We start from the raw sequence: 20,988 nt of genomic DNA, 5'->3' as shown, positions 1-20,988 counted from the left end.
GCGGTGGTCGTCAACGGGGAAGCGGGCCTAGTGTGGGCGACCCCTAGTCCACGACGACACAGCTCGCGGGCGAGGAAGCACCTTGGCGACGGCGGTTGTGTTCCTGCGGTGGCGGCTAGGGTTGGAGAAATGTGGGGGGGGGAGAGGACGAGTGGCCGGGGGTGAGGAGGGAGTGGGGGTAATGGCTAAATTAGCGGTAATCAGTTTTAGGCGGCATTTTTTTTGGCGGCATTTTTTTTGGCGGCATTTTTTCCCTCTCGGAAGACCCTATGGTACCCAATTTATTTTGAAACTTCTTATTACATTTTTTAGTTATTATCTTAGTTATTTGTTGAATAACTAAAGGATAAAAGCTACAATACCTTAAGTTATGTAGAAAATTCTAAAAACTTGCATGGACACCTTATTTTGGTGTATGATCATGACATAAAAATTTCAAAGGATTTTGACAAAGTGGTACTATACATCACGTACAAGCATGAACATCTCTCACTTAGTTAGAGGGATATATGTTAGACATGTATGACTTTGTCAGGATGATCCTGACCACTTTGTTAGAATTAGCTGAAACTTTTTTGTCATCATTATACACCAAAGTGAGGTGTCCATGCAAGGCTTTAGATCTTTTTAGCTAGCTTAGGGTATTTTAACATTTATTCCTTCACTAATCCAACAAAAAATTACAATAATATGGAAACTTGGTCAGAAAATCGCACAGATGCACACAACATCATAGTTTGGTTCCATAAACATCCCATAAAATTTTCAAATGATTTTGACAAGGTGGTACTATACATCTTGTACAATCATGAACAACTCTCGCTTAGTTATTAGGTTATATGTTAGACATGTATGCCTTTGCGAGGATGTGCATGACCACTTTCTCGGAATTAGTTGAAACTTTTTTGTCAACGTTATACACCAAAGTGAGGTGTCCATGCAAGTTTTTATAATTTTTTAGCTAGGTTAGGGTATTTTAACATTTATCCTTCACTAATCCAACAAAAAATTACAATAATAGGTAAACTTGGTCAAAAAATTGCACAGATGCACACAGCATCATTGTTTGGCTCCATAAACATCCCATTAAAGTTTCAAATGATTTCGACAAAATGGTACTATACATCTTGTACATGCATGAACAACTCTCACTTAGTCACAAGGTAGCTTAAAGCTTTTATCCTTTAGTCATTCAACAAATAAGTACAATAATATCTAAAAAATGTAATAAGATGTTTGAAAATCAATGAGGTAAATCATTAAGCAATAATATATTAATAATTAATTAAAAATCTAGCAAAAAAATAAACATAGAGACATAGAAAAATAATAAACACAACAAATGTGGGAAAAACAAAAAAAATTGGCTCCCATTGGGTTCGAACCCGGGAGCGTAGGGAGAAACTCAAAGTGCCTTACCAATGCGCTACTCAAGTGTTTTCGTTAGTTCTCGACTGCAGTCTTACTTAAACTATCCACCTAAGCATGACCAAATGAACAGGCCTGCAGGCTGGCCCATCGAAACCCCCACGTTAGTCGCTTCTCCGCCGCCGTGACTGACTCCCTCGATTCTCCATAGTGGCGCCGCCGTCGCTCCTCCATAGCGGTTGAGCTTGCCGTCCTTGCCGGTCCGTCACCAAGTTCTCCCCCTCGTAGACACTCCCCTCCACTACAGCTACGCCACCCAGACCTAGAGCTTCATCCACCTGCGCTGCAGCGGTGGCGTGGCGGCCACGGCTAGCAGCGCCAGAGGCGCCGGCACCACCACCACCCGCAAGATCACTCTGGCGCAGTTGTCCGCCGCTGGAGCTCCATCTGGCGCGCTGCCCCACTCCTCGCCCTCGATGTCCCCCAATCCTGCCTTCTAGTTTGGAACCACCGAGCTCCTCTGTGCTTCGCCCACCAGGTGTTCGACGCTGGGCCTCTACGCCGCTGAACAAGACGATATGCCGCTCTATTTGGGTAATATGTAGTGAGTTCATTTCATGTGTTACAATTCAAGGTCTGGAATTGCAAGTGAAATCGTATGGTGTGCATACTGTTGCCATGTTGCCATGTTGTTCATTCCCATGGCTCCATCTAAGTTGTAACGCAGCACATGTTTGGTTAGGATACAATAGATGTGCTCGACTAAGTTGTAACGCAGCACATGTTTGGTTGCAAGGAACAGACTAAGCTCTGTAGCATCCTTCAATGTAACATTTGGGAAGCATTTTGTTGCTTTTAGGCCTGATCTGAATATAATTAGAGGAAGCACAGTTAAATGTCATCACAGGCATCTACATGACACATAGTTGAATGCCATCACAGGCATGTCTAAATGAAAATAGAGATACCAAAAAAAGAATAAATAAAAAAATGTTGGGAAAACAAAAACAATAGTGCAGTCTAGGGACATGACACTGGTCCATACTAGAAATCACCATCTTCATCGTCTAGGGACATGTCATCATTGTTATCATTGCCACCATCACTACAGTACTGCAGTAATGTCTCATCTTCCTCCTCATCCTCACTATCTTCACGAATAATACGTTGCTTCTTGCTGCTTATAAGGTCTTGTAAATTTCCTTCAATTATAGTGGCTTCTCCACCTTGAATATTCCGAGTAACCTCATTATCAGCCCCTGCTTGCACTACATGCTCAGTATCAGAACAATAATCATCCTGATGCACATCATGACTGTCCTCATCTTTTTCAGCGACATCATAAATATTCCTATGTTCAAATTTCTGCACAACTCACCAATCTTTACCTAAAGATGTGTCTTGCATGTAAAATATCTTTTTTGATTGAGTTGCTAAGATGAAAGGATCAGTCTTGTACCATAATGACTGCACATTAATGGATTTGAAATGTCCGTCATCTCGAAGGCCTGTCGTCTTGCCTTCTTGCTTGAACCAATCGCATCGAAATAGAACCACCGTCCGACGGACTTGAAGATTTGAGTTATATTGCAACTCAATTACCTCTTTAAGGACTCCATAAAAATCTATGTCGTTCCCATCATGTGAACCTTCAGTCATTACACCACTATTTTGTGTCAGAAAGAACTTCTCACGATCCACAGTGCTATACCGCACTCCATTAACTATGCAAGATGCACAAGTCTTAACTCGTAGATCTGGGCCACATGACAGTGCCCACAGTCCTTCGCTAACCGATTCTAGATGCTCCTTATGTTTGTTCTCAATCTGTTGCAACAAAAGTACTCAGTTAACCAATTACATATGGATACTAATGCATTTACTAAACCTAGAAACACAATGTGTACTGACTTACATGGCACCTAAACCACTTTGCAAATCCTTGTTCAACCATTTTATCAACATCAAGCGCACCTTGCTGCACAAGATCATCCCTGTACAAGCTGCATGGCAAAGCTAAGTCATAAGAATAATTTGAAAATTTAGAAATTAAACAAAAACTAATCCCCAAAACATATAATAGATACTTGCTCCAAATATTCCTCAGCTTCTTCACAATTATTTAGCACATACCAAACTAACTTATTGAGGACATCATCATCAATGTACTGGCTCCTATTAGATCCAACAAGAGTAACACCATGCTTAAAAACAGAGACGTCATCAGGCAATGGCATCTCTCCATCATTATCATCATGATGGTTAAATCTATTGTCAATATCCTCCATATACCTAGAACAAAAAGTCAATGTGTCACTTGCCATATATGCCTCAGCAATTGATCCTTCCGGCCTTGCCCTGTTCCTTACAAAATTCTTCAAAGTGCCTAGCCGCCTTTCTATTGGGTACATCCATCCGTACTGAACAGGTCCTCTAAGCAGTGCCTCATCAGGAAGATGGACGGCCAAGTGCACCATGACATCAAAGAAGGCAGGTGGAAAGATTTTCTCAAGCTTGCATAGGATCAATGGAATTTCTTCTTTTAGCCGTTTGATAACATCAATCCTTAGATTTCTACTGCATAGTTCCCTGAAGAAGGTCCCGAGCTCTGCAACTGCTTCATATACATCCTTCCTCACCAGTCCTCTTAGGCCAGCAGGTATGATTCTTTGCAGGAGTATGTGGCAAGAATGTGTTTTAAGCTTTCCCTGCACCTTTGAACCATCTTCACTTATGTATCTTGCTAGGTTAGCCGCATATCCATCAGGAAACTTGATACCTTTGAGAAACTTGCATAACTCGGTTTTCTGATCCTTCCCCAAGACATATGGAGTAGGTGGAGCAATGACTGAGTTGCCATGCTGCTGTAAGTGCAATTCAGGTCTTATGCCCATATCATGCAAATCTAGCCTAGCATTGGTTGTGTCCTTGGTCTTGCCCTATACATTGAGTAATGTGCCAAGAATGTTTTCACATATGTTTTTCTCTATGTGCATGACATCGAGATTATGTGGAAGCTTTAAATGTTTCCAATATGGCAATCTCCACAACCCAACTTTACGGCTATAAATCTTTGGACCCTCATTGCGCTTCCTTTTATTTCCAATAATTTCATGATGCTTCCCTGGCATGACATCTTTCACCTTCTCTAGCTCCTCTAGGACCTCCTCCAAAGTGAACTTGCCTAGTTGCTCTTTGTTTTCACGCTTACCATCGAAAGCCAAGCTTCTCCGCCATGCATGTGTCCTTGGAAGGTAACGACGATGTCCAATGTAACATATCTTATTCCTTATTGCCCGAGACAACGGATCCTTATCACAATGAATACATGCATAATACCCTTTTGTTGTTCGCCCTGATAACGTGCTCAACGCTGGAAAATCATGTATACACCACAACACGGCAGCACGAAGGTTAAACTTCCGACCAGTGCATGCATCGTAGGTACTGACACCCTTCCATAGATCGAGCAGTTCTTCAATTAGGGGCTCAAGGAACAAATCAAAATCCTTTCCTGGAGATTTTGGACCTGGGATGAGTAAAGACATAAAGCAGTTTGCTAGATTCACGCATTCCCATGGTGGGAGATTCAGTGGTGTCAGAAGCACTGGCCACATACTGTACTGCGTACTCATGTTGCCAAATGGATTGAATCCATCGGTAGCTAAGGCAAGCCTCAGGTTCCTAGGATCATCTGCAAAGGATGGTTCCCTCGTGTCGAAGTCCTTCCATGCTTCTCCATCAGCTGGATGGCTCATTACATTGTCGACTGGCGTCCTCTTTTTCTTGTGCCATTGTGTTTCCTTAGAAGTTCGCTTTGAAGCAAAAATTCTTTTCAACCTTGGCAAAAGTGGAAAATGCCTCAATACCTTGTGTGGAACCTTCTTGTTCCTAGTTTCATCTTGCCATCTAGACGTCTTGCATACTGGGCACACATTCTCTTTTTCATACCTCTTCCAAAACAACACACAATTGTTCTTGCACACATGGATGTTTTCGTAACAAAGGCCCAATTCTCCAAGATATTTCTTGGCCTCATCATATGATTTTGGCAACTCACTCTGAGGGAATCCTGATGACAACAGCTTCATCATTATGGAAAATCCTGTATTGCCAATTCGATAACGAGACTTGATATACAACATCCTCACCAGAAAAGAGAATTTCGAATGGCTAGATCCCAGGCTAAGTGACTTCTTTGCATCTTCAAGGACTCTTGCAAACCTTGGTTGTTCTCCATCAGCCTCTGCCGCAGCATACAGATCTCCTATCATCTCTGGTACTCCGTGATCCTCATCATAATCATCATCGACCACATCCACATGTATCCCAAAGTCATGATCACTTCCTTCGACCTCCGGCTGCTCGAAATTCTCAACTACTACAGTATCTGCCGACTCCCCATGATGAATCCACCTGGTGTATGTAGCTGACATCCCATAAATGTGTATATGGTCACTTACATCATCCTGAGACCGCAGAGTTTGATTAAGACATTTGCTGTACGGACAAAGTATGTGGTTGTCTTCGGGGTATCTTTCACTGACAAATTTCATGAACTCTTCAACTCCTTTCACATATGCAGGTGTGAATTGTGTCCCAAAAATCCAGCTTCTATCCATCTGTACATTGTACTCAGTCCTTAAATTCTAGTAATAAATTCAACAAAATTCAAAAACACATCAAAGACATGCATATATGTAAAACAAATTGATAAACAAATCAAACCTTGTACTCGGCAATCCTCTGCTCGCGCTCCACGCGCAGCTCTGCTCGTCATCGCTGCTGCTCTATCCCACGCGCGTACTGACAACGACGATGTCGGTGTGGACATAGGGAGAAGGAGATGGAGATCGCCAGATTAGTACTGGCCAGCGACGAGCGACGGCTCACGTAGATCGCCAGATCGGTACTGGCCTCCTAGGAGAAGAACTACGGCGGCGCCACGATACCTATGCACGCATGTATGGGACGTCTACGCGACCAGCCGCCACGCACGTATGGCCCATCAACTCGATCGACAAAACAAAAAAAACATGATATCATGTTCTAAGTACAAATACAAAAACAGGCTAGCCATAAACACAAAAGGCCAGGAGTTCCAGCGGTAACGCCTCCTCCCTGTCTAGCGGCAGGTCGCGGGTTCGATTCCCCCTGCGGGGGATTATTTTTGCAAAAATTAAAAGGGAGGGGCAGGCCGCTGGTGGAGCTGGACCCTGGGCCCGCAGCGCCACGTGTTCGCCGCCACGCCCGCTGGTGGGACCGCATCGCCACGTCATCGACGTGGGACCCGATGGTGGGACCGCTCCGCCACATCCTCGGTGTGGGACCCGCTGGTGGGACCACGGCGCCACGTCATCATCTATGATTCAATTACCATGGAGTTTACAAATAAAAAAATATGCATATTTTTATCACAAAAGGCCGAGTGCTCCAGTGGTAAGGCACCTATCAACCTAGCAGCAGGTTGCGGGTTCGAAGCTCACTCAGTGAGCTATTTTTTTGCAAAAAAAATGGAGGGGAAGGCTGCAGGTCCAGCTAGACCCATGTCCTCGAGGTGGTACATGAGCCAAACAATCAATGACGATTTAGTTTTGTTATTGTATGACGATTATTTCATTTTCGTCATTATTCTTCGTGCCAAAGCTCCGTCACTTGTGACTAATGACGAACCTGCACATTTCGTCATAGAATGCTCTCATTCTGTGACGAAATTAGTAATCGTCATGAGTGAATCGTCATTGATGAACACATTTCTAGTAGTGAATCATCATGCTGTCTTTCTCGCAGTCGGCGTCACATAGTGGTCAGGCTTGCTCGGACTTCCAGGCATGGTGTATGGCCCACAAGGGTAAGGCGACATCCGACATCTCCTTCAACCTGGAGGACCCGCCCGAGGCATACACGAACCCGAGCGTCCACTCCCGCATCAGTGAGTACACTGAGATGGCGAGGTCACTCCATGGGCCAGACCACGATCCGAGCACCTAGGACTTTGATGGAGAGGCCATCATGAGGGCGGGGCAAGGCAAGAAGCATGGGCGGTTCTGGCTTGGCGATGGCGTCATCGACACGGCCTCTACTCCCTCTCTCTCCTAGATCCGAGCTCGGAGCACGAGCGAGAGCCCGACCATTCGTATATGGCCGACCGCTGGACAGCACCAGGTCGACGCACTCGAGGTTATTCCTGTTTTACTCGTCATACATTGATCTTTACACACCTTAATTAGCTTTGTATTACTGAAACATTGGAGTGAAATATTGCAGACCCGGCTGGAACAAGAAATGAGGCAACGTCAGGAGCTGGAGGCCGGGCAGCAGAGGATGGCGGCCCAGCTGGAGGCCGAGCGGGCTGAGCGGCAGGCCCAAGTACAGAGGCTGATGGACATTACGGAGTTCCTACAAGGGCTTGGGCAACGTGTGGGCTTCTCTCTGCCAGCTGGGCTGTTGGTTCCACCTCCGCCTCCGCGTCCTGTAGCTACAGCTACTCCTGTGAGTATGAAAGTTTTTTTACTTTCGCTTGTGCTCTGCTTGTATGGCCTCTACCTTCCTAGATTAGCTATCCAAATAATCTTGTCTCACATACAATTTTTTCTCCTTTGTGCAGTCTCAATCTGACGGTGGTTCGAATAATCCACCTCATGCACCTGCGAATGATGGAGCTGGGCCTTCACCATAGTCGTAGTGGCCGAGATGAGTGCACGTTGTATTTTTTTTTATTTGTTGTTCACTTGGTGATGGACTTGAGATATACTTGTGATGCACTTGTGGACTTTGATGGACTTGTGATGGACTTGTGGATTTATTTGGATGGACTTGAGCACTTATTATTATATATGTGATATATATTGTGATGGATGTGATATGTGCGGATGGATGTGTGGATGGATGAGATATATATGTGATGGATGAGATATATATGTGATGAATAAGATATATATGTGATGGATGAGATATATATGTGATATATGTTTGTATGAATTTATTTGTCATGATGGAATGTAAAAAAAATTAAAAATTATCATTTTGGGTCACTTTGCCGAGTGTTGCACTCGGCAAAGGATCCCATTGCCGAGTGCCATGGTCACAACACTCGGCAAAGCTGGAAAAATGGGCACTCGGAAAACCAATTTTCTAGTTTTGCCGAGTGCCATGACCATGGTACTCAACAAAGTTTTTTTTTAAAAAAAAATTCAAACTTTGCCGAGTGCCGGCCAGAGGGCACTCGGCAAAGAATTTTTTTTAAAAAAAAATTCAAACTTTGCCGAGCGCCGGCCAGGGGCACTCGGCAAAGAATTTTTAGAAAAAAAAATAAAACATCTTTGCCAAGGGCCAGATAGAGGGCACTCGGCAAAGAATTTTTTTTTAAAAAAATAAAAAATCTTTGTCAAGTGCCTGCAGGGTTGGCACTCGGCAAAGCGACCGTCAACGGGGCCGGCGCTGTGACGGTCGCTTTTCTTTACCGAGTGCCCCGGGGCTCTCGGCAAAGCCTTTGCCGAGTGCCCGATGAAAGACACTCGGCAAAGAGGGCTTTGCCGATCAATTTTTTGCCGTGTGTTCTTTGTCGAGTGCCGCACTCGGCAAAGGCTTTGCCGAGTGCAATTTGGCCTTTGCCGAGTGCCTCAGGCACTCGGCAAAGAACCTGAATCCAGTAGTGTTTATTTGATAAAGTATTATTAGGACTTAGAAATCAATGTTTTAGAGAAGTTGACCCTGATGATGACTCTGATGATGTTCTTAGTTGAATTTGTCCATACCTCCACAATACCCCCCTAGCTAGTTAACGCCGAACCCTAGTCGATGCATTACACTCTGAACTTGTTGACAACGAACGAAACGAAAAACAAAAAAGCTCACCAATATCGTTGGAACACAAATTCATAGTGGAATTGAGTAATATCAGAAAAGTTCAAATGGTTTCCAAAAGTGCTCTCCCTGGTGATTTTTATAACAAAAGAACAAATGCAAAATATCATGTTAACGCGTCACAAATAACACACATAAATAATGCATCATAGTTCTGGTGGTCAACTAGCACTTCCTTCAAAACGCTGAAAAGGTTTAAAAAGCGAAGCAGATAAATTATGTACTCCTGCGGAAGTGGGGCTGCAAAAGATGTTGGCAAACCAAACACATTGCTGCTGGCTGTGGCAGCTGCTGCTGCTCGCTGCAGGCACGCACATTGATGTTTCCAGATTGAGCCACGGTTTGCAGGAGGCAGGGGCGAATTCCTATCATTGCGAGCCGCTGCAAAAGCCTCTTCTTCAGGTCCCCATATGGGCATGGGCCACTGGCCGGTCCACTGCCTCCCAATGTGCACAGCACAGGTACGGTGGTATCAAAAACTCCTGTCACTTATTCCCAGTTCACGTTTAAACTTTCAAATGCTAAATGAACGCACTACTGTCATGCAAATAAGTATTAAATCATCATTAACCACATGCTACGCGTATGTGTAATCTCATGAATCGAAGTGGCTATGATGTCACGCACATGTGAGCTGAGATCTAGCGCAAGTGTCCCTGAAACTCGCATGGCGTGCCCTAGAAAGTAGAAACTGCGAGGCACAAGGAGCTGATAACCGTGAACAGGGTACAGTGCGTGCGTACGTATATTCTGCCGCGTACTGCCCAGGCAAGCAGCGGCGGCAGCGGCAAGAAAAGAATAGAAACCCTAAAGTGGCGGTGTCGTAGCTTACCGCTGCGCGCGTCGAGACAGCGATGGAGATGATTAACATGCATGCGTGCATGGAGAAGGGGGCGAAAACGCAAGGTGACAAGGAGAAAACGAAACGGGAAATACGCACGTACGAATGGTTGCGCGCGTACTGCTGTCTCTGTACATGCATGTGTGTCTGTGTGCACAAATAGCCGGCCCTGATCCTTTTTCTCCTTGTTTTCTCTCGCTTTTTGCCCATCCTCGATCGTAGCTATAGCTTGTTGCTTTCGGTGTCGATCATTTGCATTTTGTGCAAGTTGCAAAACAAACCTATCCCTATATGCAGGGATGAAAACGGATCGGATACGGACGAATATCACCGATATTATATTTGTTTTCATATTTATGTCTGGATTCAGATTCGAATACGGATAGTGTCAACTATGTCGGATAGGATACGATTGGATATCGACATCATAAATATGCGATTTGAGTATTCGGATACGGATAGGGTATCGGATGTTGGATATCCGGACTCGGATACGGACAGATCTCAACCCCTCTAAACGGATTCGGTTTCGAATACGGTCGGAAAATATCCGTACCGTTTTCATCCCTACCTATATCCGGATGAAAAGAAAACAGTTAGCTTAAGTGGCCTTCTATGGCTACTATCTAGGCCCCTGCTAGTATATCGGCATTACTGTTTGCTAGATCTGGTTGGGGCAGGCCGGGCAGCAAGATAAGAAGGCATGCATCGCAGCAGCAGGGTATGGCTAATTCACCCGCGCAGCCATAGATGATGGATATGTTCGTGCATATGTTTGCCCATACCCATAGCCATACATGATGTATATTATTACGATGAAATCATCTTTTGTTTTTTTCTTCTAAAATTAAGCCTATTTGTGGGTTTGAGAGTGTAACAACTAGAATACGGCAGCGCGCGGAACGCGTTTTGCACCCCTCCCCGCCCAGCGCAGCCGAGGTCGCATGAAGAAGAGATCGAGTCGCAGGTCTTTCTCCCTATACAGACCGCATCATCGGTGCTGGCCCCAAGCTCAAGAAGTCCAAGATGCCGAAGTCGGTACTGACACTAAGGCGCAGCGAACGCGTCGCCATGAAACCCCACGTGGCCAACTCCACACTCCAGGGACAGAGCGTTCTTATGCAGAAGCTTAGTATCGCCGTCAACACCAACGCTGTGGATGCCGAGGCCCTTGAGAAGTATGGAGTGATCTTCGTGGCTCCTTTGTCGGCCTCCAAGCAGGAGGCACTAGAGGAGCTGTGTTTGGGCGAATTCGACCTGGTGGCCATGAACCTTGGTTTGGCTGGTCTTGACGCCGAGGCTATATAAGCCTTGTGCTAGCTGGCTTGTCGCAAACTTGGTTTCCCAATGACGTCAACTATGTGTTTCGGCTGGAACGTGCGAGGTCCCAATGCTCGCACGAGTCGCATTGTCGTTAGGGAGTTCATTGCCCAAGAGCAGGTGACTCTTATATGCCGCTACTTCACCGTTGCAGTTGGCCAACTCAATCAAGGAAGGGGCCGGCGGCTCATGCATAGCTGGTTTCTTGCAGCGGCGATGGCTCCTGTCGGTGTGCTGATTGCCTAGGAAGGGCGCTCATTGTCTTCATGTTGCAAAATACTATTGTGTAAATCACAACCACGTGTGTTTTTAGATCGCTGGTCTCAGTAATCTTTGGATTATCGTGCCCAGGTTAGGGTGTAACGAACTCTACTTCTGCTTAATGAAAAAAGGTGCCAAGGCACGATAGCGAAAAAATAATGTTGGAAAGCGTAAGTGGTAAAATATATGACTTGAGTTTTAATAAGAGGCAAAATGACTTTTTTATCCGTTACTTAAATGGGCAATTAGAGATCACAGATCCATAGAGCTCGTCAAACACATTCCGTTTGATTACTCATACACATTGTTCAGAATCTCGTTGGAAGACTGAAGGGAGAGAAAAAAAAATCATGTGAACAATAACTACCTTACTCTAACAGCATCTATAGTAGCCGAGGCTGGTTCTTTTTCCTGCCGTGCAGATCATACCCTTCCCCACCTCTTTCCCATAAAACCTAATTCCCTTCATCCCTTGAGCCACCGCCTCTCTCACGCGCGAGTGGAAAACAAGAGGCGGAGAAGAGTAGACAAGGGAGGAGAGGGAGAGAAATTAGAACTTTATCGTCGTTCACTATCGTATCCGTTCATCCTCTAAAACCAGTCAGGCATATTCTTGTCTTTCTATTTTGCCCTGAATTTCAAGCATCCCCTTTCTGCTCTTCATGTTGATGCTACACATGTAGCAAATTGAGATGACAAAAGCTGTAGTGTCAAGGATCACCATGAGGGAGAAGGAAAATGGGATGACAATTGTTGAACTTCTTCATCATACTCGTTTGGGATAAGACCTCACTTTCCCTATTTTTTTTATGAGAACCATATTAAAGTTTACCTAATTTGATCGATTAATGGATGGGTTTTGGGGCTCCAATCTCGTAATTAACCATTGTTGTTTTCAGTGGTAGAAAAAAGATTTTAGGAGACAGACTCTCTAATTAACAAGAGAAGACCAACTTGCCTTCAGGATGCGAAGCCCTTGCCAACGACAGCTTCACTCCTAGAAATCACTTAGAACTTTTAATACATTGAATCAAAGATGTAATGACTAGTCTGCCCCTAAGAGAAAGAGGGGTTGTATTCAATCTAGTTAGGGGTATTTTAGTCCTTTATATAGGAATAATGAAGGCTAGAATCTCTATAAATATCCCCTAATATGTACCGTTCACGGACATGACATGAATACTCAATTGAGTTCATTCTACTCTTTGATGCTTGCGTGAGTTATCTTACTCAACACTAATAGGCGGCCACATCAATCATGCATAACTAAGAATGAATATTTTACCTTCTAATTGCTGATCAGCATAGTAATACAATGTATACACCCATTAACATTGGCTCCATGTAAAATCCCTTGTCCTAATTTAGGTGTACAATGGGTTACAAATTCACCATGCATATTCAATATATGTCACTAGCTCACTCTTACTCTAGTTCTTAACGTTTCATGATCTAATAAGCAAGTGTTTACTTAATTACCTTGGACAATAGTGAGATTATGAGCATGATGTACATCAACAGTAACATGGAGAAAACCAATGCGGCGTTCACATAACAGCCCATGTACCAGAAGATAATAAGTGTGATCCCCGTCATACAGCAGTGTGAAGGGACCGTGACGCCTAAGAGGCGGGGGGGGGGGGGGGGGGGGTGAATCAGGCAACTTAAAAATCTACTTCTAAACTATGGCCTCTTTTTATAACCCTAGCAAAACCTATGCAAAGGATAAACTATCTAAATGTGCAACTACGGTTTTGCTAGTGTATTGCTATCTCTACCGCAAAAAGAGTTAGGTAGAGATATGCTAACTCCCGTTGACGACTTTAGTATTTTTACCGAGGTATTGAGAAGCGTGCAAGCTTCCCCCTAGTCCTCGTTGGAGCCCCTCGCAAGGAAAACCCTTACAAGGGCCAAGCTCTCGGTCGGGTAACTCCGTGGATAGCCTCGGGCCTTCCCCATGCATAAGTGGGTCTCCGACGTGCCTTTCAGCAAGCCTCTCTCGGATGCTCCCCGCCGTCTTCACTATTAAGCTTCCGGTCGAAATGCCACGAGCCTTGTTCCCTCCGATACATGGTGGCGGCCACACCACAAACGCGGTTGGTGTGATCTCGCAAGACTACAAGCCCCTCCGATGTACAACAATGGTGAGTGCAAGCACCGAGTGCTAAGAGGTATGCAAACCTCACTAAACACTAGGCCTAAACCAAGAGCATGAGCATAAGCGGTGGTCTAATCAACCTAAGCACTTCGCAAAGCACCTACGCTAATCACCTAATGAAACACTAATCACTATGCAAGTGAAGATCACTAAAATGCCCTTGATATGTTTCCTCAGCTCCACACTACTCAAATGCCCGGCTGGGGGGGTCTATTTATAAGCCCCACTGAGAAAGTAGCCATTGGGACGAAATCCCACTTTTCTGCTACTGACCGGACGCTGATCATGTCCTGACCGGACGCGTCCGGTCGTCCCGACCGTTAGAGCCGCAATCAACTGATCGAACACTGCCAGCGTCCGGTCGCAGTATCGCCGCTCTAGAACCTTTCTGTACTCGATCGAACACTGTTGTCCTACGTCTGGTCGATTTGCCGCCAGTGTCCAATCCAGCATCCGGTCGCTGCTGCTGACGTCTATTGCCGAGCCTCTTGATCGGAGCGTCCGGTTGCTTTCCGCCAGCGTCCGATCACCTCTGTGAGCTCGTTTCTTCGTGATCTTGCGTACAACTTGGTTCCTATCTTCGTGCTTGGACTTTGCTTGATATCTTGGGTCTTCTCTTGTGCTCCTAAGGTCTTGCTTATGGTGTTGATCATCAGATCATCACGTCGCCTTCGTCCAAGTCACGTCTTGCATCCTATTGAATTACAAAACAATCACTTGCAAATTCATTAGTCCAATTTGGTTGTGTTGGTCATCAAACACCAAAATCGAAAGTAAATGGACCTAGGGTCCATTTTTCTTACAATCTCTTCCTTTTTGGTGATTGATGACAACACAACCAAAGCAAGCAAATAATAAAAATTTGGAATTTAAAAACTATCTACTTGCTAGGATGCAATGCAAGGGGTAAGGTTATATGATGCTAAAAGATACCACTTGTAAGACTAGAAGATACCACTTGAACACTTATCTTGCCCTTGCAAAAATTCCCATGTGGTATTATGGATTTAAGCCACAAATTCTCCCCATTACATAGGCTAATCCATAATCCACTATCTTCCCTTTCTCAGACCATTACCACTTGTAGACACCACTTATAGGCCATTACCACTTGTAAATTATTATGATCTAGCTTTTGGTCCTACAAATTAGTGCTTGATTTTGGTCCTTCAAATTCTCCTCCTTTGGAATCAAACACCAAAAAGGAAGACATTAGTAGCACAAGGGAGGGTCAAACTTTGTGATCCTTTATATGTAGTGGAATAGGTCACAAAATTTGACTCTCACATTATATAGATTAAGCTCCCCCTAAATATATGCATACATATGGTAGAAGGCAAAGCATATGCATAATTGGCAAATTATTGCTTAAGGGAATTTAATCTATATAATGCATGGAGAATGCATATAAATATCAAATGAAATCAACATGATGATATTGGTTTAGAAATACCACATGTGGAAGCCAATTTGATTTCTACCACTTGCAATAGGTGGTGGATATTTGAAGTATGATGCTTAACTCCGAGGACTCCATTTTCCTTGCAATGAGACTACTACACACATGATAAGCTTGAAAAGGTGTTAGTCTCAAATTATCCAACTTATAGAGTAACCTCCCCCTAAATTTGTGCACATAAGTGTGGAATACTTGTAGAAGTCATGCACATTAATTTTAGAATCAATAATACCACTTAAAAGATGACATCTCATGAATGTGAGAATCATTTTCGAAGATGATATTCGAGAGAAATTATCTACAATTTGGACTTTGGCACATATTAGATGAACAATCAAAAGACAAGCTATGTGCCGTGCTCCTAAATAATTTTAAACCATGTAGGTTTGCTCCAAGGGTTAAGAATGAAACCGAGCAAGCCTACCATAAGATATACCTAGTGTATGCATGACAAAAGATATAAGCATGCAAATGCAAATATAGGCATGAAAAGTAACTAGATGCTTAAAGATACCAATTTATAAGAAATACCACTTGTAGGAAATGCAAATTGATACTACTTAAAGGAAATTGAATCTAGTTACCTAACATGGGAAGGGGAATTTGGGTCCATAGTATTCACTAACCCACTTGGCAATGATTTTGTTCATCATGATGCACCCCATGAAATACACCCATACTTTGCCAAGTCTCCAAATTCCCCGATGACCATCGGACTTCTCACTTCCCTTGCGGGATCCAAACCTTCTTGGTGCTCTTCATGTTGGAAATGATTTCCTTTGGCACCCAAAAGTGTTTGACCCCATTGTTGGCTTGCTTGTTCACCTTGATGGCCACCACCTTATCATTTTCCTTCTTCTTTAACAAGTATGGTGTGGAGGCCTTCTTGTCCACTTTGTTGGTGTAGGTGTTGGAGAGCTTGCTTGTTTGCTTCTTCTCTTTCTTCTTTACTCCTCTCCCATTCTTCACCTTGCACTCATAGGACTTGTGACCTTCCTTGTGGCACACATAGCAAACCACGGTTTGTCCTTCATCAAGCTTCTTCACTCCCTTGACGGTGTTATCTTGATGAAGTTGGGCTTGCCTTGCCTTGCCTTTCACTTGAGCCAAGTCTTTGGTGAGGTGAGCTACTTCTTGCTTGAGTTGCTCATTCTCCTTTGCAACCTCTTGTGTGCATGCATCTACAACAACTGTCTCAACACAAACTTGGTTACACAAAGATGAGTCTAAACATAAATCATTACAAGAAGTAGAGGCATCCTTTTTATACATGTTAATGATAGAACTTTTTTTAGATGCCTTGGTGGGGGTTGTACTAACGGCTTTAAGATTAGCAACTTTATTAATTAGCTCATCACAATGTTTGCACATGATTTCCATTTTAGCAAGCAAACTTTTATAAGCATCTTGTGAGCTAGCTAACTTTTCTTTTAATTTTTCATTTTTCTTTACAAGTTGCTTATCATTGATTGTGCATGCATTTGTTGTTGCACTAGCCTCAAGTTGCTCAATTAGTAGATAGTTCAACATTGAGATTAGCAAAGTTCTCACATTGTTCAAGCAAAGTTTTATATGCTTTTTGTGAACTATCTAGCTTTACTTTTAGTTTTTTGAGCTTCTTTTGTTGACTAGTGCAAATTTTAGCACAGTTAAGATTTTGTTGCACAATTTCATCATAAGAAGGCATTTCATCATCACTATCACTCTCACTAGAGGATGAGCTTTCGTTACCTTGTGCCATAAGGCACTACGAGAAGAGCTTGATGATGAGTGCTTGCGCCCTCACCTCTTGTGATGGTGTTCTTCTTCACTTGAAGAATCATCCCATGACCTTATTGATGTGAGGGTTTAGTTCTTGCATGCCTTTTTCTTTGTCTTGGGTGTGGGCTTATTTAGACAAACTTCCACTAAGTGCCCCAACTCGCCGCATCCATAGCATTATCTCTTTCTTTGCTTATTTCTTTGATTGGTAAAAATGAGATCTTGGATTTGGATGGGCACACCCTTGATATTGTGCCTTTGGATCATATTCTCCACCTTGTTGATTAGTTTGATTGATTCTTCATCAAGGTCGAAGGTGGAGGAGGAAGATTGACCATCTTCACTTGAATCTTCATCATCATCATCATCGTCCTCATCTTCTTCTTCATCTTTACTTGAGGAGGTTGAGCTTGAGCTTGTCTCAACTTGCTTGCCCTTCATCTTCTTTTTCTCACTACACGTGAGAGCTTTGCCTTTGCTTGATGAAGAGGCTTCGTCTTGACCCATCTTATGTGATATTTCAAATGCCACTATCTTGCCAATGACTATGCTCGGGGTCATGGTGCTCAAGTTCTCCATATTGTGAAGGATGGTGATGATGCTTGCATATTTCTTTTATGGTAGCATGGAGATGATCTTCCTCACGATGTCCGCATCATCTAGCTTTGTTAATCCTATTGAATGGAGCTCATTGATAATTAGATTCAAACGAGAATACATATCATGAACAACTTCATCATTATTCATTGTAAAGGAATAATAATTCTGTTTAGCTAGACAATGTTTTTGCTCACGGACATTAGATGTGTCGTCATGGAGCTCTTGGAGTTTTAACCAAATTTCATGTGCCGTATTTAAAGTGAACACTTGGTTAAACACATCCATTCTAAAAGATTCAAACAAGCAATTCTTAGCTCTAGCATTGAAATGTTTTTCCTTTTCTTCACTGTTTGTGGGTTTAACGAGATTCTTAATGGATTTCATCCCGTCACGAGTGACTCTCCAAACTCCTAAATCAACCGCTTCAAGGTAGCAAGCCATTCTAGCTTTATAATATGGGAAGTTAGTGACGTCAAAGTGCGGAGGCCTAGAGGTATCCATCCTAAACCCTCTAAATAGCGTCAGCTCAACGGCGGTTAAGCCAAAGGTCCAAATTGAGCCAACCGGCTCTGATACCAATTGAAGAGACCGTGACACCTAAGAGAGGAGGTGAATTAGACAACTTAAAAATCTACTTCTAAACTATGGCCTCTTTTTCTAACTCTAGCAAAACCTTTGCAAAGGATAAACTATCTAAACGTGCAACTATGGTTTTGCTAGTGTATTGCTATCTCTATCGCAAAAGGAGCAATGTAATCAATATGAATGCGGAAGCTAAAGAGTAAGGTAGAGATATGCAAACTTCTATCGACGACTCTGGTATTTTTACCGAGGTATCGAGAAATGCACAAGCTTCCTCCTGGTCCTCGTTGGAGCCCCTCGCAAGGAATCCCTCACAAGGGCCAAGCTCCTAGTCAGGTAACTCCGTGGATAGCCTCGGGCCTTCCCCACGCGTAAGTGGGTCTCCGACGTGCCTTCCAGCAAGCCTCTCCTGAATGCTCCCTACTATCTTCACTATCAAGCTTCCAGCCAAAATGCCGCGGGTCTTGTTCCCTCCGATACACGGTGGCGGCCATACCGCAAACGCGGTTGGTGTGATCTCACAAGAATACAAGCCCCTCCGATGTACAACAATGGTGCGCGCAAGTACCGAGTGGTAAGAGGTATGCAAACCTCACTAAACACTAGGCCTAAACCTAGAGTAAGCGCATAAGCGGTGGTCTAATCAACCTAAGCACTTCACAAAGCACCTACGCTAATCACCTAATGAAATACTAAGCACTATGCAAGTGGAGATCACTAAAATGGTGTATCAACACCCTTGATATGTTTCCTCAGCTCCACACTACTCAAATGCCTGGTTGGGGGTCTATTTATAAGCCCCACTGAGAAAGTAGCCGTTGGGACGAAATCCCACTTTTCTACTACTGACCAGACGCTGATCATGTCCTGACCAGACACGTCCAGTCGTCCTGACTGTTAGAGACGCAATCAACTGATTCGACGCTGCCAGCGTCCGGTCACATGCCATCGGACGCGTCCGATCGTAGTATCACCGCTCTGGAACCATTCTGTACTTGATCGGACACTGCTGTCCTACGTCCGGTCAATTTGCCACCAGCATCCGGTCCAGCGTCCGGTCGCTGCTGCTGACGGCTGTTGCCGAGCCTCTGGATCGGAGCATCCGGTTGCTTTCTGCCAGCGTCTGGTCACCTCTGTGAGCTCGTTTCTTCATGATCTTGTGTACAGCTTGGTTCCTATCTTCATGCTTGGACTTTGCTTAATATCTTGGGTCTTCTCTTCTGCTCCTAGGGTCTTGCTTATGGTGTTGATCATCGGATCATCATGTTGCCTTCGTCCAAGTCACGTCTTGCATCCTATTGAACTATAAAACAATCACTTGCAAATTCATTAGTCCAATTTGGTTGTGTTGGTCATCAAACACCAAAATCCAAAGTAAATGGGCCCAGGGTCCATTTTCCTTACACAGTGTACGCTAGTATAGAGATCATGTTCACTCTATGGTAGCTGTTGTTTCCACTCTTTGTGCCATGTGACGGACTCCCTCACCGTGGGTTTTGTAGCCCGCAGCCACCAGAATTGATCGCTAGAGAGCGTGCTAGTGTGGCTATCGAGGTTGGTCTCTGAATGATCAGCCATGCGGCACAAGGTTATTAGCCTAAGCGAGGGTGGCACACTAGCAAGACTCACTCTTGCCATTCTAGATCAAGATTGCATGCGGTGGTTGGTAGTGGAAGCAATAAGCACCACTTTGATCAACGCGGAAAAGACTAGGAGATGTGTTGGTGGGTGCAATAGCTTCTTCAGGTATACGAAGACATTTCTTCAACTGAGAAACATGGAAGACATCAAATGTTGCACTCATCTCTGGTGGAAGTTGTAACTTATAAGCGACATTCCCTTTCCGTTCCATAATCTTGTATGGCCCTACGTATCTAGGCGCAAGCTTTCATTCCAAATCTCTTCACCCCTTTCATGGGTGATACTTTCAAGTATATATAGTCACCCACTTCAAAAGTCAGTGGTCTTCTTCTTTTATCAGCATAACTCTTTTGTCTTGATTGAGCTGCCTTCATATGCTGTTGGATAATACACACTTGCTCTTCAGCTTCATTGACAAAGTCAATACCAAAGTATCTCCTTTCTCCGGGCTCAATCCAATTCAACGGAGTTCTACATTTTCTGCCGTACAAGGCTTCAAACGGAGCCATCTTGATGCTTGCTTGATAACTGTTGTTGTAGGAGAACTTAGCTAAAAGTAACCATTTCTCCCATGAACCTTTGGAAGATATAACACAAGCTCTTAGCAAATCTTCTAAGATTTGGTTCACTCGCTGTCTGTCCTGAAGTTTGCGGATGGTATGCCGAACTTCTGATCAATTTAGTCCCCAAAGCCTAGTGCAAATGTTCCCAGAAACGAGCTACGAACTATGGTCCTCGGTCTGAGATTATGGTCCTAGGTACTCCATGTAGTCTCACGATCTGAGAAACATACAGCTCAGCGTACTTCCCCACGTGATACCTTATGTTCACATGTATAAAATGTGCTGACTTGGTGAGACGATCTACAATGACCCATATTGAATCGTGACCTTGTTGTGTCATTGGAAGGCCTATGATAAAGTCCATACTGATTTCTTCCCATTTCCAACCTAGAATAGACAATGGCTGAAGTAACCTAGCAGATTGCATATGAATAGCTTTTACTCTACTGCAGTTATCGCACCTAGCGACATAGGCTGCGATCTCCTTCTTCATCTTAGTCCACCAAAAACGGGTTTTCAAATCTAGATACATCTTACTATTACCCGGATGGATAGACAATTTGGACGA

General features: G+C 43.9%; 1 protein-coding gene across 1 annotated transcript; it reads right to left on the bottom strand.

Annotated features, from left to right (window-relative positions):
• Nucleotides 1-2,412: 2,412 nt before the first annotated feature.
• LOC136466007 (uncharacterized) lies at nucleotides 2,413-5,990 on the bottom strand. The gene is made up of 7 exons (XM_066464526.1): nucleotides 4,988-5,990; nucleotides 4,821-4,897; nucleotides 3,778-4,307; nucleotides 3,502-3,660; nucleotides 3,284-3,371; nucleotides 2,971-3,195; nucleotides 2,413-2,733 (listed from the first exon to the last, which is right to left on the bottom strand). The coding sequence occupies exons 1-7, from the start codon at nucleotides 5,988-5,990 to the stop codon at nucleotides 2,413-2,415; spliced, it is 2,403 nt and encodes an 800-aa protein (XP_066320623.1).
• Nucleotides 5,991-20,988: the final 14,998 nt, after the last annotated feature.

Source organism: Miscanthus floridulus, chromosome 7 (genome assembly GCF_019320115.1).
Source record: "Miscanthus floridulus cultivar M001 chromosome 7, ASM1932011v1, whole genome shotgun sequence".
Lineage (NCBI taxonomy): Eukaryota > Viridiplantae > Streptophyta > Magnoliopsida > Poales > Poaceae > Miscanthus > Miscanthus floridulus.
The sequence above is the reverse complement of the archived record's forward strand: the minus strand, read 5'-3'. Positions and strand labels throughout refer to the sequence as shown.

What these genes read in the sequence shown, in the direction of transcription:
- LOC136466007 (XM_066464526.1), bottom strand. Translation starts at nt 5,990, where the DNA reads ATGGATAGAAGCTGGATTTTTGGGACACAATTCACACCTGCATATGTG. An exon ending in GTCCTCAATAAGTTAGTTTG is followed by an intron (nt 3,372 to 3,501) that starts GTATGTGCTAAA and finishes TTTGCCATGCAG; the next exon opens with CTTGTACAGGGATGATCTTG. An exon ending in TTTATGGAGTCCTTAAAGAG is followed by an intron (nt 2,734 to 2,970) that starts GTAATTGAGTTG and finishes TGAGTTGTGCAG; the next exon opens with AAATTTGAACATAGGAATAT.